At 38.4% G+C, this 17288-nt stretch overlaps 1 protein-coding gene across 1 annotated transcript; it reads left to right on the top strand.

The window, feature by feature from the left end:
* The first annotated feature begins 412 nt into the window (after positions 1 to 412).
* LOC107902059 (endoglucanase 25-like) lies at positions 413 to 3444 on the top strand. The gene is given in 6 exon segments (NM_001326919.1): positions 413 to 788; positions 1055 to 1365; positions 1499 to 1960; positions 2544 to 2679; positions 2774 to 2946; positions 3043 to 3444. Coding segments are annotated over 6 exon segments (1860 nt in total).
* The last annotated feature ends 13844 nt before the right edge of the window (positions 3445 to 17288 follow it).

Raw genomic sequence — 17288 nt, 5'->3', positions numbered from 1 at the left:
TCAACCGCGCCTAATATTAATATATATTTTTATTTATATCTTGTGACTTCTTAATTCAGTTTTTTAATTGGTTTGAAGATTACAAAAGACGGAAATTTTGTAAATTAAGTAAATTTTAAATAATCAAAAATAAGATTTTTAATAAATTAATAATTAATAGTAAATAATAATAAGGTGTATGATTGGGTACAGCAAAGCAACCGTCCAAATCATACAGCTCAATATTACCATCCGAATCTCTGAATAGTCATTAACTCATAACTCAAGTCCACTTTGGAAAACCAATAAAGAAAGCACCCACTGCCTACTTATACACATTTTATTTATCAAACACACCTTCCGCTTCGTCTTGGTAGATCAGATCTGTCGGTGCTCCTGCATTTTCCGCCCACTACTCTTCCAAATCCTCATCATGTACGGCAGAGATCCGTGGGGAGGTCCCCTGGAGATAAACGCCACTGATTCTGCCACTGACGACGACAGGAGCAGGAATCTGCAGGACCTGGATAGGGCTGCACTCTCTCGCCCCTTGGACGAGACTCAGCAAAGCTGGCTGCTTGGCCCCGGGGAGCAAAAGAAGAAGAAGAAGTACGTCGATCTCGGATGTATCATTGTGAGCCGCAAGATCTTTGTATGGACCGTGGGGACCCTGCTCGTCTCCGCCCTCCTGGCCGGACTCATCACCCTCATCGTCAAGACTGTCCCACGTCATCACCACCGCCACTCTCCGCCCGATAACTACACTCTGGCTCTTCACAAGGCGCTCATGTTCTTTAATGCTCAGCGTTGTACGTTTTCTCTCCCCTTCGTTTAGTTTTTTTCTTTTCTTCTCTTTTTAGCTTCAATTTATGTTATTTAGATTCAACTTCTATACGATCCCATCCCATTTAAGCAAAATGGAAATAAACATGATTGCTAAATTGAGTATTTATTAGATTCACGAGTCTAATCAACCCTGCATTATAGAACATGATAATAGCAGTAGATACATACAATTTACTGATTGTGTATCGTTGAATTATTTATAATCCTTATATATATGAATCCACTGTAGCTGGAAAGCTGCCCAAGCATAATAATGTGTCGTGGAGAGGGAACTCGGGCCTCCAAGATGGCAAATCCGATCCCTCCGTTTTGATGAAAGATCTGGTCGGCGGATATTACGATGCTGGAGATGCTATCAAGTTTAACTTTCCTGCATCCTTTTCAATGACTATGTTGAGCTGGAGTGTCATCGAATACAGTGCTAAATACGAGGCTGCCGGTGAGCTCAATCATGTTAAAGAGATCATCAAATGGGGTACTGATTATCTTCTCAAGACCTTCAACAATACTGCTGATACCATTGACAGGATTGCTGCGCAGGTATAATTTTATTGTTATACTTTGTGTTAATCCTATTGCTACCATATTAGCAATCGACCATAATACTAATGCTATTCCTTTTTTTATTCTTCTTCTTTTGCCCATTATCATATGCTAACTTATGGATTCACAGGTAGGGATAGGAGATACATCTGGAGGAAGTTCAGCCCCAAATGATCATTATTGCTGGATGCGCCCTGAGGACATTGATTACCCCCGTCCTGTATATGAATGTCATAGTTGCTCCGATCTTGCTGCTGAAATGGCTGCTGCTTTGGCTTCTGCTTCCATCGTTTTCAAAGACAACAAAGCATACTCTCAAAAGCTTGTCCATGGTGCCCGAACACTCTTTAAGTTTGCTAGGGATCAAAGAGGCAGATATAGTGCTGGTGGTTCTGACCCTGCCCTCTTTTATAATTCCTCAAGTTACTGGGATGAGTTTGTTTGGGGTGGAGCCTGGTTATACTATGCCACTGGGAATTCATCCTATCTTCAGTTAGCTACTCATCCTAAACTTGCCAAGCATGCTGGTGCTTTCTGGGGCGGCCCAGATTATGGTGTTCTTAGCTGGGATAATAAGCTTGCCGGTGCTCAGGTAACTCTTGTGCTTGTCTTTCTATTTCTATTCCTTGTATGGCTATCTGCTATGTTCTGATTATTTGATATAAAGACATTTTCCCAGCTAAAGTTAACTTGGAATTTGTTAAATTTCTTGGTTCAATCAATTATCTTTCTTTTAAGGCATCTGTAAAATTTCATCCAGTTTTCTCCCTTATGTTCGTAGTATGACTCAATATTGAATTTCAATTTCATTAACAACTTGTTTATCTTCTATATTGTGTAGTCTCAACTTTATTTGAAGCAACGCCGCCACTCATCAGTTATCTCGTATCTTGTAGCCTCCTTGTCTTTTCTAGCCTAAACTATTTGTATTGTATGATATTTACAATCACACATTTTCAGGATCATATTTACTAGTTTCAAGGCTGTTAAAGTTGCTACTTGGATATGCAATCTATTTAGATGGGCCAATTATCCATCTATTTTTGCAGCAACTGTATTGTACTTGCCACAATTTGCCTCTAGCCTAGGGTTATTAATTTTGTGATTGTCTATCTACAGGCTTCTTGGAAATAGCTTCCTTGTTCGTTGCTAATGTAACCAAATTTGTGTTTTAGGTGCTTCTGAGCCGATTGAGATTGTTTTTGAGTCCTGGGTATCCATATGAGGAAATATTGAGTACGTTTCATAATCAAACCAGCATAATTATGTGCTCATTCCTTCCAGTTTTCACTAGCTTTAATAGAACAAAAGGTAAACTTATCTGCTCTTTTTGTTGACCATGTAATACTCAAATGTGTTGGTTATTTTCTTTTCCATGATCATGTTAACTTTGGATATAATACAGGAGGTTTGATTCAGTTAAACCATGGAAGGCCTCAGCCACTGCAATACGTAGTCAATGCAGCCTTCTTAGCCGCCCTATATAGTGATTATCTTGATGCTGCTGATACACCTGGATGGTATTGTGGTCCCAATTTCTATTCAACTGATGTCCTGCGTGAATTTGCCAAAACCCAGGTATGTTGTAGGCTGTTCTTTTTCGAACCATAGTTTAGGGGACATACTAAGGCATGGTGGCCAATAATTTTGTTTTATGCCTGTCATTTTGTTCAGATTGATTATATCCTTGGCAAAAATCCTCGAAAAATGAGCTATGTTGTGGGCTTTGGTAACCATTATCCAAAGCATGTTCACCATAGAGGTGCATCTATCCCTAAGAATAAGATCAAATATAACTGTAAAGGGGGATGGAAATGGAGGGATACGTCAAAACCAAACCCCAACACACTTGTGGGAGCCATGGTAGCTGGACCTGACAAGCATGATGGGTTTCGTGATGTTCGCACCAACTACAACTACACGGAGCCAACTCTAGCAGGCAACGCAGGGTTGGTTGCTGCACTCGTGGCATTGTCTGGTGACAAGGCAACCGGGATTGACAAGAATACCATTTTTTCTGCAGTTCCACCAATGTTTCCCACACCACCACCACCTCCGGCACCTTGGAAACCATGAAAACTTTTTGATCTTTCTTCTGTCCATGTGTGACTTACAGTCTGATGATTTTGGAATTAGTTTTTGGTACGTAAATGACCTTGGAAGTGTAAGTAACGCAAAAAGGCAAGACAGGAGATGAGTGATGAGACAACCTGCACAAAACTGGTGGTGGTTCGTCTGTCAGATTGGGGAGTCAGACAAGCATTCAAACATTGATAATTTGTATATGAAGTCTATTTGGATTTTGTGGTATACAGACAGACGGAGTGCATGTATGATATTAATGTTGTATTATTTGAAACACACCAATATCCATTGACAATAAATTTGTGTTTAATTGTTGCAGAAATCTGGCCTTTGCTATTACCTCTTTCATGGCTTTCCTTATTTCTTTGTTCTTTCATGGGTTTTGCTTTTTATAGCAAAGAAAGTAGAGTTAGAGTTGTAAATGTTTGTTCTCCGCTTGAATTTTAAATGTAAATGATGAGTTATTTGATTTAATGTGAAAAAGCTTTGCTTAAGTCTGAAAACAGCATTGGTTATTAAGTTGGTAGCTGTGTTGCAACGAAACTACATCTTGAGTTGAGGGAGGCTCGAGTGATTCCTACATATTTTTTCTTCTTTGCCCATTCCTATGCATGTTAGATTAAGTTTGAAGTACTAACGTGAAATTATTTTATGAATATTTTCCACCACATTATTCATGATTCTTTTCAATAATTTAATGACATTTTAGTAATTTTTTTCATGTCATATAATTTTGGTAATTTTTTTTATCTTGAACTAAAATCCTAAACCTCAAACTCAGAAACTTGAACACTAAATTTTGAAAACGAACCTTAAATCCTAAATCTTGAACCTCAAACTTCGAATCTAAACTCGAACCTTGAACCCCAAACTTTGAATCTTAAATTTTTCAAACCTCGAACCTGAACCCGAGATTTAGGGTTGGAGGTTCGAGGTAAAAAAATTTCTAAAATTATGTGTTAATAATATAAAAAATTGTTGAAATGTCATCAAATAAGTGGAAAGAGACCATGGCTATAGGAGAAGGGTCCATAAAATAATTTCTACTTTCAAATATATTCAAACCCAAATTCTATTTAATTTTTACAATGTTTTGAAATAATTATTCCATAGAATAAAGTTTCCGAAACTTAAAAAATAAATAGCTTCGAAGGCCCAAAGAAGAATAAGCCCTTAAAAGAAATAAAGGTTGTCAAATGGACAAATTGTAAACCTAACAAAGAGTAAGTCAATAAACATTGAGTCTATAAGTAAGCATAAACTTACTAAATAAGAATATATCAAACAATAAATATAGTCTTTGAGATAAATAAAGATGCTCCAATCAATTAGGTAATAATTACAAAAATAACACATTAACCAATTAAGATAGGAGCATACACACATGTGAAGGTATAGATAAGGAGCAACGAAAAAAGTTGAAAAAGTATTGTAAACATTTTCATTAATGAATAAAACTACGATCTTTTTTGCTCACTTATTTTTTTGTTATTTTATTCTTTTATTCTTTATCTCATAACATGTTACTAATATGGTATTTTTTTATCGTCTTCTAAGCTTTTATCTTTAAGTTCCATTTGAATTCCAATCTTTAGATAAAATTGTATTTATTTCGAACCCATTCCTCCAAACTCGAGGATTTTCTCTTAACCGCTCACTTGACCTAAGGTTTTAGACATTACACTTGATAAAATCTATAAAACGTCTGTATATCTAACATTCGGGAAAAAAAAACCCAACCAATTTTGAGGTGTAGGATTCAATCTTGCAACCTTCGTTAATCAAAGGTGATCCTTACCATTGTTGTTGTTTTATGTCAGTAAGTATATAAAACTAATAGTCACTGCAGAGAAGGAAAAAAAGGATTCTCGTTGAACCCCATGTGATGGTTTGATGGTTTAGGGTGTTCACTGCCCTAGGTGTGGCTTGAGTTTGACTCACACTAGTTACATTTGTTGTTCGGGCTTTGCCCTGTTATTGTAATTCACCAAAAAAAAAGTTCTCGTTACTGCCATCAAAACTTACCACCAACATTTTACCACTTGATTGATACAACTTTAACATTATTTGTGAAAAACCTATAGAAGGCAATCAAATCTAGACTAATAATAATAATAATCTCAAATCAGATTTATTCTCTAAGGTGAGACGTAATATGTAGGGATTTTCAAGAAGATTTTCTTTTAAACTTTAATTTTAATTTATGATTAATTATGATTGATTTGATTTACTTATTGTAATACGCCCACTTTGCCCGGGCCCAAAATCATTAAGAAATAAAGACCAAAAAATAATTAAATATCCCAAAATGTCCATTTTTAGAAATTTAAACCCAGATCATTAAACCCAAAATTCAAGCCCAAATCTGCTACCCTAACCCGAAGCCCGATTCAGCCCAATTAGCCCATCTAGAAAGAGTATTCCAGAAATCACTAGGGCTTCTAGAACCCTTCAGCCGCCGCTGCCATGCATGGGCTCCCTTTCGAGCCACTCCTCACGCGCGTAATGCCTTCGCCCGCCACGCATGCCTCCATACGGCCACCTCCATACACCAGCTGGCCTTTGTACCTGCAAAGAAGACGAAAACAACAGCAAATAGGAAAATAACAGATAGGAAAATTGGGGGGATTGATATTTTTTTCGCTATTTTTTCTTCATTTTCTGTAAATCGGGTATAAGAAGGCTATTCGGACACTGTAAAAGGGGTTAGGCATTCAATACACAGATTTTTTTCGATATACAGAAATCAAAAAAAGTTCCAAAAGGTGATTTCCCCAGTTTTTTTCTGGTTACAATTTCGGTTTCTTTTTTTTTCTTTTCTCTTCTACGTTCAATCTTTAGTTTTTTTAAAGCGAGAAAACGATAAAGAGAGGAGGAAAGCGTACCTGGCAGAGGGATTCCGGCCTCCTCCGTCGTCATCGGAGAGTAGGTCAGAATCGGAGACTCTCCGCAGGCCCCTGGTACGCAGAACGGCGTAAACGGACGGGGGGGCTGTTGATTTCTGATGCGGCGTAGAGCCCTTCTTTAGCTTAGGTTTTTCTTATTTTAAATGATAGGTTTTAGGTTTTTAGATTTTAAGTATCTGATTTCAAAACGCTGCCGTTCAGAGCCAATACAAGGCACTGAAACGGCACCGTTTCATAGACCCGATCTAAGTGGTGACCCGGTCCGAGAAGGATCCGCGTTTCATGGAATCGTTGGCCTATTTATGCCCCGAGCCCCTCTTAGTTTGAATTAGTCTTAATTCGGTTACTTTAGTTCTTTTAATTTATACTGCGTATTTAATTTTGTTTGCATGTTGATCCAAAGTAAAGTGACACCATTTTACGCCTGATTGCTATTATACTATTGTTTGCGCGAAATTGCTGATTGAGTCCCTTAAGATTGAAAATGATTTCATTTCGGTATAACTGTTTTAATTTTAATAGTGTTTAATTTTATTATAGTTTAAAATATAATAAATCATTATTTTAACTTGTATTTTATGTTTAAATTCGTTTTTGCACTAATATTTGGGGTTTATTATTTTCTTTTCTTTTTTTTTAATTTTAATTAAATTTTGATTTAAAATCCATTAATTATTGTTTTCAATTATAAAAAAAGGGGTTCTTTACATAATAAAATTCGATTTCAAAAGTTTTTATGAATCAACTTTATATTCATTATTTCTAGTATTATTTTAAATTTTTAGCTTAATACTACTTTCAAATTTGCTTTTAATGCATATATATTTTAAAAATGATACCTAAATCCCTTCAAATTATTATATTTAAATACATCCTAAACTCATTAAATATTATATCATTTTTTTACATATATATATACCCTTTTTAATTTTCCATATGGTTGTAAATTTTATCATTTATTAATACGCATTGTGGTAGATTAGACATAATTATATATTTAGATATTGTATAATGTGAGTAAATTATTGTTGCCATTGCATTTGTATTTATTTGTTGCTCATTTGACTACATCTTAGTTTATGTTTGAATTATCATTCATCGTTTTACATTACGTTATCAAACTTTGCACCTTTGTCATGCTATTTCATATAAAAAAAGCCTAGTATTTATGATTTTCAAGAAAATTGAGCCCTAATGTATTGGGTTCCAATTTTCCTCGTTGAATCCAAATAATCGAAAGTTTTCTTTAATCAATATACATAAAACTCGCTTTCGGGAATTTGATAAGTCGTGTCCTAATGTATTGGATGTGATGCGTCGATTTCTCGAAATAAGGTTTTTTTAAGAAAATAATCAAGGCAATATTCAATGCTCGGAACTTTGAGAAATCGTGCCCTAACGTATTGGGTTTCAATGTTTTCATTAGACTTAAAGCAATTGAATATCCTTTTAAATCTCACCTCGCAAATTTTGAAATGCAAAGGACAAACTTATTCTTGAAGACTAAAAATGTCGTGCCCTAACGTATTGGGTGTGCCATTTTATTACTCTAAGATAAGGAGGTCTTTGGTATTCGCATCGATTTATCCATGTATCTTTTAGGAAATTAGTAAAAAAGGGGAAGGATCATATTTTAAAAGGTTTTCCAAAGTTTTAACACTAAGACATAAAATGATTAATTTGGTACCAATTTTGGGCGTTACGAGGGTGCTAACCCTTCCTCGTGCGTAACTGACTCCCGAACCTTTTTTTCTTCTCAAAATTCGCAGACCTAAAATTATTTTCAAGGTGATCCGATCACATCTCAATAAAAGATCGGTGGTGACTCATGTTTCCATTTTCAAAGTCGATCCCCATTTTTCAATTTTAAAAGATGGTTCCGACAGCTTGGCCACTCCGCTGGGGACGATTAGAGAGTCAAGCTATAAAATTGATTGTTTTTTGTCTTATTATCGAGATTTGATTTAAAAAAATTACGATCTTTTCTTTGCACTTGCTTGCATGATTAATGTAAATTGAGTTGGATATTTTGGCATCATATTGCATAAGACATTTTAGTCTTGTCCTCTTAAGTGGGAGTGAGAAACTAGTCCTTCGTGAGGTTTTCACCTCCGTGCAGGATAGTGGATCACTTTCGGGATACATCCGTACCTATGTCTTCGTGAGATTTTCATCTCCGTGCAGTCATAGGGAAATGTGTTCCCCTAAACTGAACTCGGTACATATGAGCCTATAATGGGTGAGGATCGAGGAATCTATTGGTTCGGGTGCTTCGACTTTAGAACCAAGTTGCATGTAGAGAGACCTAAGAGCCCATCCTTGATTATACTACGGAAACCCTAGCGATTTCCTTGATAGGTGTTTAATTTTTGTACTTACTTACTTAAAGTTGCATTTTTTTTTGTGTTGCACTAACTTATGTTTTTATGTTTGCATGTCATTTCATATACAAAAGAGTGTCGATTCAGGTTCGATTACTAAGTTAGAAAGCTTGGCATGGAGAACGGATTTCTTGATAAAGTAGAGGACAATGCTGCTGTCCGTGTATGGTCAGAGAAAACACAATCAGAAAAAGGAGATAGTCTAGCCGGGGGTATACGTCAAAGTTATGGGACTACATCCGTATCAGTGTGACGCAAAATAGCCTTCAGGAATTAAAGGTAATATGGGACCATTGGAATGATGAAACCAAGCAATTTTTTAACTCAAGTTATGGAGATTTACCACATTTACTCGACATTGAGGTAGATGTGCATTTGTTCTGGGCCATCGCTCAGTTTTGGAACCCCGTGTATGATTGCTTTACCTTTTGTGGGGTTGATTTGGTACCCACTATAGAAGAATATACAGCTTTGCTACGTTGTCCAAAGATCCAGGTTGATAAAATATACTCTGGGGTCGTTAATGTTCCGACCTTTATAAAGAAGTTGATGAACACCACCGGAATGAGTGAGCAATGGGTCACGGCACGGATCAAGCAGAAGGGGGAAAGCAACTGTATCCCTTGGAAAAGCCTGCAAGAGTTGATTTTGGGGCACCCTGATACAAGGAAAAGGGTCGATACCTTTGCTCTGAGCATTTATGGGCTAGTAATTTTCCCTAAGGCACTAGGGCACGTAGATGAGACAACCTCCGATCTCTTTGACCGACTTGATAAGAGAGTTACACCTATTCCGATAATTTTGGCAGAAACCTTCAGGTCATTAAATGCGTGTCGAAGGGCAGGGGAAGGCAGATTCATTGGGTGTGTGCAACTTCTACTGGCATGGTTCCACAGTCATTTTTGGAAAGTTGATAAGGTTTCGTATCGAGTTTTTTCTGAAAATTATTCGCTGTTAAAGGAGATAGCAGCTACACCAAGGAGAGATGACATCTCGGAAGAGAAATGGCTGCTCATTCTTCAGAATCTTCGTGAAGAGGACGTCGAGTGGAGAGCCCCATGGTTGCTTCCGGATGAAATCTTGTACCGATGTGGTAACTTTGATTGGGTCCCGTTACTTGGAATTTGGGGAGCGGTTGGTTATATTCCATTGTTGGTGCTAAGACAGTACAGGTCAAGGTAGTTTATACCTGCAACTCAAGGCTTAGCTGAGTTCGAATTCTCATATAGAGACAATGGATATAAAAAGAAGATTCGAGAGATAACCAATACATGGGACCAGACTCGACGGATGAAGAGATTAGCCGTAGGCTCGACGACGACTCCTGAATATAATGATTGGTGGGTCAGAAGAATCAATGATAACATCCCAAGGCCAAGTCAATGAGATAGTCAGTCAATATAAGAACATTTGCGGGTTGTTCCCTCTGAACTAGAAATTATGAAACACGATTTTGAGAAGAGGAATGCAGAGCTTGAAAAAAGGATCGAGTAGTTGGAAGAAGAAAAGATGCACTTAGGATTAGACGTGGATGTTCAAAAGTTAGAGACAGAGAAGTTAAGAAAGGGAAAGAATAAGGCTGAGGAAGACTTGGATAGTTTGAAGACAGACTACACGAAGTTGAGGCTATCAATAAGAACCGCTGGGCTAGGAAAAACTCCAGAGCAATGGCGCCAAGAGATTCGGGAAGAAAAGATCAGGGCTGATGGATGGGAAAAGAAATTTCGAGAGGTTCAGACACGAAATGGAGCTCTAGAAAGGAGTTTGTCAGAGAGCTAAAAGGAAAAATGCGAATTAAAGGATAGAGTGGTTGAGTTGGAAAGATCTCTCCATCAGTATCGAAGTCGAAATTCCATGATGAAATTAAGGGCGAGCTTGGGAAAAATCGAAGAAGTGAAAGGAAGAATAGAAGAATTGGAATCGGCATTGTGAAGTTGTGAGATCCAGACTGAGTACTTGGAAACCAATGAAAGTCGTCAGAATGAGTAACTTTACCGTCTTCAGAATCTGGTTGAAAATAGAGATCGTATCATGGGTGAAGCCGTGGTTCAGATCCGGGAGGTAGCTAATCACCTGCAGACTTTGGCGGTACAGGCTGATGCACTGAGCGTCAAGTATGAACTGGAATCAACTCGAGGACAGGAATTAGCTTCATTACTTAGGAAAATTAAAGCTCTGAGCATTAGGGCAAGAGCATATATGTAACCTGTTTTATGTAAAGAATTTTGTTTTCTAGTGAAAGTTTTCTAAATGAAATTGAATCAGAATCGACACCTATTTGCATTCATGCATCGCATTACATTGCATCATATGCATTAAGGTCCATTGAAAGAACCTAATTGATTAATCATTACAGTTAATCTAGAAACTAACAAAAACTCGTCAACCAAACACCGCTACGGTACCCGTGCAAAATAAAAAAATTATGGATCAATGATTGAAAAAGTTGGAGTGACTTCAAAAGGAAATGCAAGATCAGTTACAGATACAAATGAAGGAACAATTGGAAAAAATTCAACATAACATGACAGAAAAGATGCTGGAGACTCAAAAAGATATGATGACTGAGCTGACGCAATTATTAAAAGGATTAAATAAGGGGAAAGGCCCTATGATCAATGATGAAGAAGAAGACAAGACTGGACCCACCTATCCTCCAGGCTTTACGCCCCCGTATGCGCAGGTTCAGACTGAGGTGCCTCTACGTAGATCCTCTGTTTCAATAAGACCTCAGCATTTTCAAGTCGATATTCCAATACCGATGAACTCCCAAGTTGGGTCAGGTTCCAACCATGGTGAAAACCCAGTTAATCTCGCTGTCGCGGACTTCGATGAAGTAGCCGAGAAGGATAAAGAAAAAGAAGAATTACCAAAATAGTTTGAGGAGAAATGGAAGTGGATTGAGGAGAAGTTCAAGGCGATAGAAAACACTAAAAGCTATCATGGAATAGATGCAAAAGATCTGAGTCTGGTCCCAGACTTGGTGCTTCCTTATAAATTTAAGATGCCGAAATTCGAGAAATATAGTGGGACCAGTTGCCCGGAGGCCCATATTACAATGTTCTATAGGAGAATGACCGGGTACATTAACAATGATCAGTTGTTAATACATTGTTTTTAGGATAGCCTCATTGGGGCGGCGTTTAAATGGTATAATCAGTTAAGCCGGACCAAAATCAACACTTGGAGAGATTTGGCACAGGCTTTCATGAGACAGTACAGTCATGTATCTGAAATAATGCCTGATAGAATTACTTTGCAGAACTTGGAAAAGAAATCAAATGAAAGTTTTAGAAAGTATGCACAGAGGTTGCGAGAGATTGCAGTTCAAGTCCAGCCACCACTTTTGGAAAAAGAAATGACGATGCTTTTCATCAACACATTGAAGGCGCCGTTTATCACGCACATGCTAGGAAGTGCCTCGAAGAGTTTCGTGGATATAATTATGAATGGTGAAATGATTGAACACGCCATTAAAAGTGGAAAAAATAGATGGTAGGGAGAATAGTCGAAGGTCAGCTTCAAAGAAAAGAGAAGGGGAAGTAAACAATGTGATGCATATAGTAAATCAATTACAGTGAACCAACCAGGGAAGATGGTTGCTAACCAGCAAGGCTCATCGAAACCAGAATCGGGAACGAGGCAAAATACTGAGAAACCTCAATTCACTCTCATTCCAATGATATATAAAGAGCTGTATCAAAAGTTATTTAATGCACATGTTGTTGCCCCTCGTTACCTAAGACCTCTACAACCCTCGTATCCAAAATGGTATGACACGAACGCTCAGTGTGACTACCATGCGGGGATTGCAGGACACTCAATAGAAAATTGTACCGCTTTCAAGAATGTTGTAGAATGACTTATAAAATTGGTGTTGTCAAATTTGATGACTCACCCAGCACCGAGGGTCCATTGCCCTATCATGATGATAAGGGAGTGAATATGTTGAGAGAGGGTATGGGAGAAGGAGTTAAGACTGACGTCGCTGAAGTAAGAACTCCATTGAAATGGGTATGGAAGGAGATGACAAAAAGAGGGTTAGTTATTTCAGATGTGGAGGAAGGGTATGAGATGGGAAATTATTGTGAATTCCACCATAAAATAGGGCACGAAATCCACAAATGTGAAGGATTCAGGGCTTTGGTTCAAAGCATGATGGATAACTGGGAGATGAGGTTCTATGAGGATGCGGAAGAAAGGAGGAGCATATGCGTGACAAAGTCGGGAACAGGGACCCTGAAAATAAATCATCCTGTAGTTATTATCTCACGCCCTAAGAGTAATGAGGCTAGGGCTCAAGTAACACCAAAAATTGTAATCACGAAACCGTCAAGTTTCACATATAAGGATGACAAAATGGTCCCGTGGAATTACGGATACAATGTGACAATCTCAGGAAAGGAAGTTGAGAGCAGTATGGTAAAAGAATACCAAGAAAGGGGTTCCTATACACGTAATGGGAAGCGCTATGACACTTGAGTAGAACTGCCAAGAGAAATGACTCTGACGGTGGAGCAGAGGAAAGGGAAAGCGGTGGAATCTGAGCCAATGGTTAATGAACCAATAAAAGAGGAGGAAGCAAAGGAGTTTTTGAAGTTTTTAAAACACAGTGAATACAGTGTTGTGGAGCAACTGCACAAACAACCGGCCCATATTTCTATATTAGCTTTGCTCCTAAGTTCGAAAGTACATCGAAATGCGCTGATGAAAGTACTAAATGAAACATACATGGCCGAGGACATCTCAGTCAATAAATTGGATCGTTTGGTCAACAATATAAGTGCTGACAATTTCATCTTCTTCAACGATGACCAAATACCGTCTAGAGGTAGGGGTTCTACTAAGGCTCTACACATTACTGCCCGATGTCAGGGGGACACAATACCGGGGGTTTTGATTGATAATGGATCCGCATTGAATGTATTGCCTTTGTCCACTCTTAATCGATTACCTATGGACAGTTCTCATATGAAACCCTGCCAGAATATAATAAGGGCATTTGATAGAACAGAAAGAAGAGTTGTAGGAAGAATTGAAATACCGTTAAGAATTGGCCCAATTACTTATGAGGTGGACTTTTTAGTAATGGATATTAAGCCTTCCTACAATTGTTTATTGGGGAGACCGTGGATACACTCGGCTGGGGCAGTGCTTTCATCGTTACATCAGAAGGTGAAGCTAATATCAGAGGGTCGATTGGTGACAATAAATGTAGAGGAGGATATTATCGCAATGGTAACGGGTGATGCGCCTTATGTAGAGACCAATGATGAGGCAGTGGAATGTTCTTTCTGGTCCTTGGAATTTGTGAACGCAATGTTTATTGCTGAAGGAAACAGGATCCTGGTACCAAAAATATCTAAGACTACTGAAATGGGTCTGCAGTTGTTGGTAGGAAGAGGAGCTTCGCCTAGAAAAGGATTGGGAAAGTACTTGCAAGGAAGGGTTGAAGCACCCATGCTGAAAGGGAAGTTTGATTGTTTTGGCTTAGGTTACAAGCCAGATTTGAAATAAAGGAGAAAAGAAGTGGAGAAAAGGCAAGAGAGAAGAAGGGCACAACTAAGCGGAGAGGAAGTCAAGTGGGAGCCTTTGACCTTCCCTCACATATCTGAATCCTTTGTGTCAAGGGGATTTATTTACCCTGAGTGAGGGGTGTCCAGAAGTGAAGGTATTGAAGGAATGATGGAGAAAGTTCATATCAATGCTATAGAGACAGCTGAAAGAAGGTCCTTGCTGGAGATCGGCCCATACGAACCTGGGAGTGAGCTAAACAATTGGACTGCGGAAGAAATACCTGTAGTCTTTAGAGCATATGCAGAGTAATGTTCAAAACATTATTGTGTTTTTTAGCCTAAGAATGACAAGAAATCCTTTGTGAAGTAGGCTTAAGTCTGAATATCTTTATCCTAATAAAATGCATTTTTGCATTCATTTCGAGCTATTCTTTTATTCTTTCCAAGCAAGTAAATATCTTCCATTTGATTAATTGTGTTCCAAATATTTTTTTATTTATAACCTAATCATACAAATAATTATTCATAAATTTATACTTTGCGTATTATTTGGTGTATCCCCATAGGTCCTCAGATATCAATGACATGAGTGATGTTGTTTCAAACACGGAGTCTCCTTTTGAGCAAGACATGTGTTTAGAAGGATCTCATGACTTTGAAAATGATGAAGACTGTGGTGTACCTCCGGACTTGTTGAGAATGGTGGAGCAAGAGGATAAGCGGATCCTACCTTATAAGGAATCATTAGAAATTGTGAGCCTAGAGGAAGGGAAAGAGGTGAAAATTAGAACTGATATCACTTCTAAGACGAAATATAACCTCGTTGAGTTACTCCGAGAGTTCAAAGATGTTTTCACATAGTCCTACCAAGATATGCTGGGGCTAAATACTAGCATTGTGGTGCATCGTTTACCTATAAAAGAGGATTTCAAACTAGTCCAGCAGAAGCTCAGAAGTATGAGACCTGATGTTGTGCTGAAAATAAAAGAGGAGGTCAAAAAGCTGTTCGATGTTGGGTTTTTACAGGAGGTTAAGTACTCAGAATGGGTAGCAAACATCGTCCCTATTCCTAAAAAGGATGGAAAGGTACGGATGTGTGTGGATTACAGGGGCCTGAATAAGGCGAGTCCAAAAGACAATTTTTCGCTGCCGCACATTGACACTTTGGTAGATAACACGGCTGGCTACTCCTTATTTTCTTTCATGGACGGCTTTTCTGGATACAATCAAATAAAGATGCACACGGAGGACATGAGAAAAACCACTTTCATTACCCTATGGGGAACATTTCGTTACAAAGTAATGCCCTTTGGATTGAAGAATGCAGGAGCAACGTATCAAAGGGCAATGGTCACCCTGTTTCATGACATGATGCACAAAGAAATTGAGATATATGTTGATGATATGATTGCAAAATCTAGAACTGAAGAGGTTCATCTCTGAGTCTTGAGGAAGTTGTTCTTGAGATTGAGAAAATTCTAGCTCAAACTCAACCCAGCAAAATGCATATTTGGAGCCAGATCAGGAAAGTTGTTGGGCTTCATAGTCAGTAAGAAGGGGATTGAGATTGACCCGGATAAAGTTAAAGCAATACGAGATCTGCCTTCTCCAAACACCTAGAAAGAGGTCCGAGGGTTCTTAGGAAGGTTGAACTACATTGCTCGTTTCATTTCACAATTGACCGAGAAATGCGATCCACTGTTTCGCCTTCTGAAAAAGCATAATCTGGGGGAATGGGATGAGGAATGCAGAAAGCTTTCGACAAAATAAAACAATACTTGGCTAATGCTCCAATACTATCACCGCCTAGTCCAAATAGGCCATTGATATTATACCTAACGGTGTTTAACAATTCCATGGGATGCGTCTTGGGCCAACATGACGAAACAAGGAAGAAAGAGAAAGCAATATACTATCTCAGCAAGAAATTCACTGATTATGAAATGAAGTACTCGTCCATTGAAAAGTTGTGTTGTGCTTTAATTTGGACAACCTGAAGATTAAGGCAATACATGTTGTACCATACGACTTGGCTGATTTCAAAGTTAGATCCTTTAAAGTACATGATGGAATCAACTGCTTTAAATGGGAGAATGGTTAGATGGCAAATTCTGCTATCTGAATTTGACATAGTATATGTAAGTCAGAAGGCTATAAAAGGAGGTCCAATAGCTGATTTTCTAGCCAGCAGAGCCCTGGAAGACTATGAGCCTTTGAAATTTGATTTTCCAAATGAGGACTTATTGTACGTGGCAAACACTGAGGAAAACCCCCGATTAGACCACATCTGGAAGTTAAATTTTGATAGAACTTCAAATGCTACAGGTAACGGAATTGGGGCTGTCTTGGTATCCCCAAATGGAGATCATTATCCTGTCGCTAGCAAGTTGGACTTCGATTGCGCAAATAACATAGTAGAATATGAAGCATGTATTATGGGTATTCGTGCGGCCATTGAACTTAAAATCAAAGTGCTTAAAGTGTATGGAGATTCCGCGTTGGTGATATACCAACTCAAAGGAGAGTGGGAAACCAGAGACCCTAAATTGATCAATTATAAAGAACTGGTTCTTGAACTGGTTGACGAGTTTGATGACATCACCTTCAGCTATCTCCCACGAGAGGAAAACAAATGGCTGATGCATTGGCTACTCTGGCTTCGATGATTCAGGTGAACAAGCTTGAAGTAATGAAGCCTATTCAGATGAGTATCTATGAAACCCCAGCTCATTGCTACAATATTGAGGGGGAGGGAAAAGACGATCACCCTTGGTATCGGAGTATCCTACAGTATGTGAAGAATCGGGAGTACCTAACCAGGCAACAGAGAACGACAAGAGAACTCTGAGAAGAATAGCCATCAAATATGTCTTAGATGGGGAAGTGCTATACAAAAAAAGAAAAGATCAGGTACTGTTAAGATGTGTGGATGCCGTGGAAGCTAAGAAAATTCTGGAGGAAGTCCATGAGGGTATCTGTGGGACACACGCCAATGGCTTCTCCATGGCCAGACAGATCATGAGATTTGGGTA

This window comes from Gossypium hirsutum, chromosome D06, assembly GCF_007990345.1.
Source record: "Gossypium hirsutum isolate 1008001.06 chromosome D06, Gossypium_hirsutum_v2.1, whole genome shotgun sequence".
Taxonomy (NCBI): Eukaryota; Viridiplantae; Streptophyta; class Magnoliopsida; order Malvales; family Malvaceae; genus Gossypium; species Gossypium hirsutum.
Note: the sequence above shows the minus strand (reverse complement) of the source record. Positions and strands in the feature narration are given on the sequence as shown.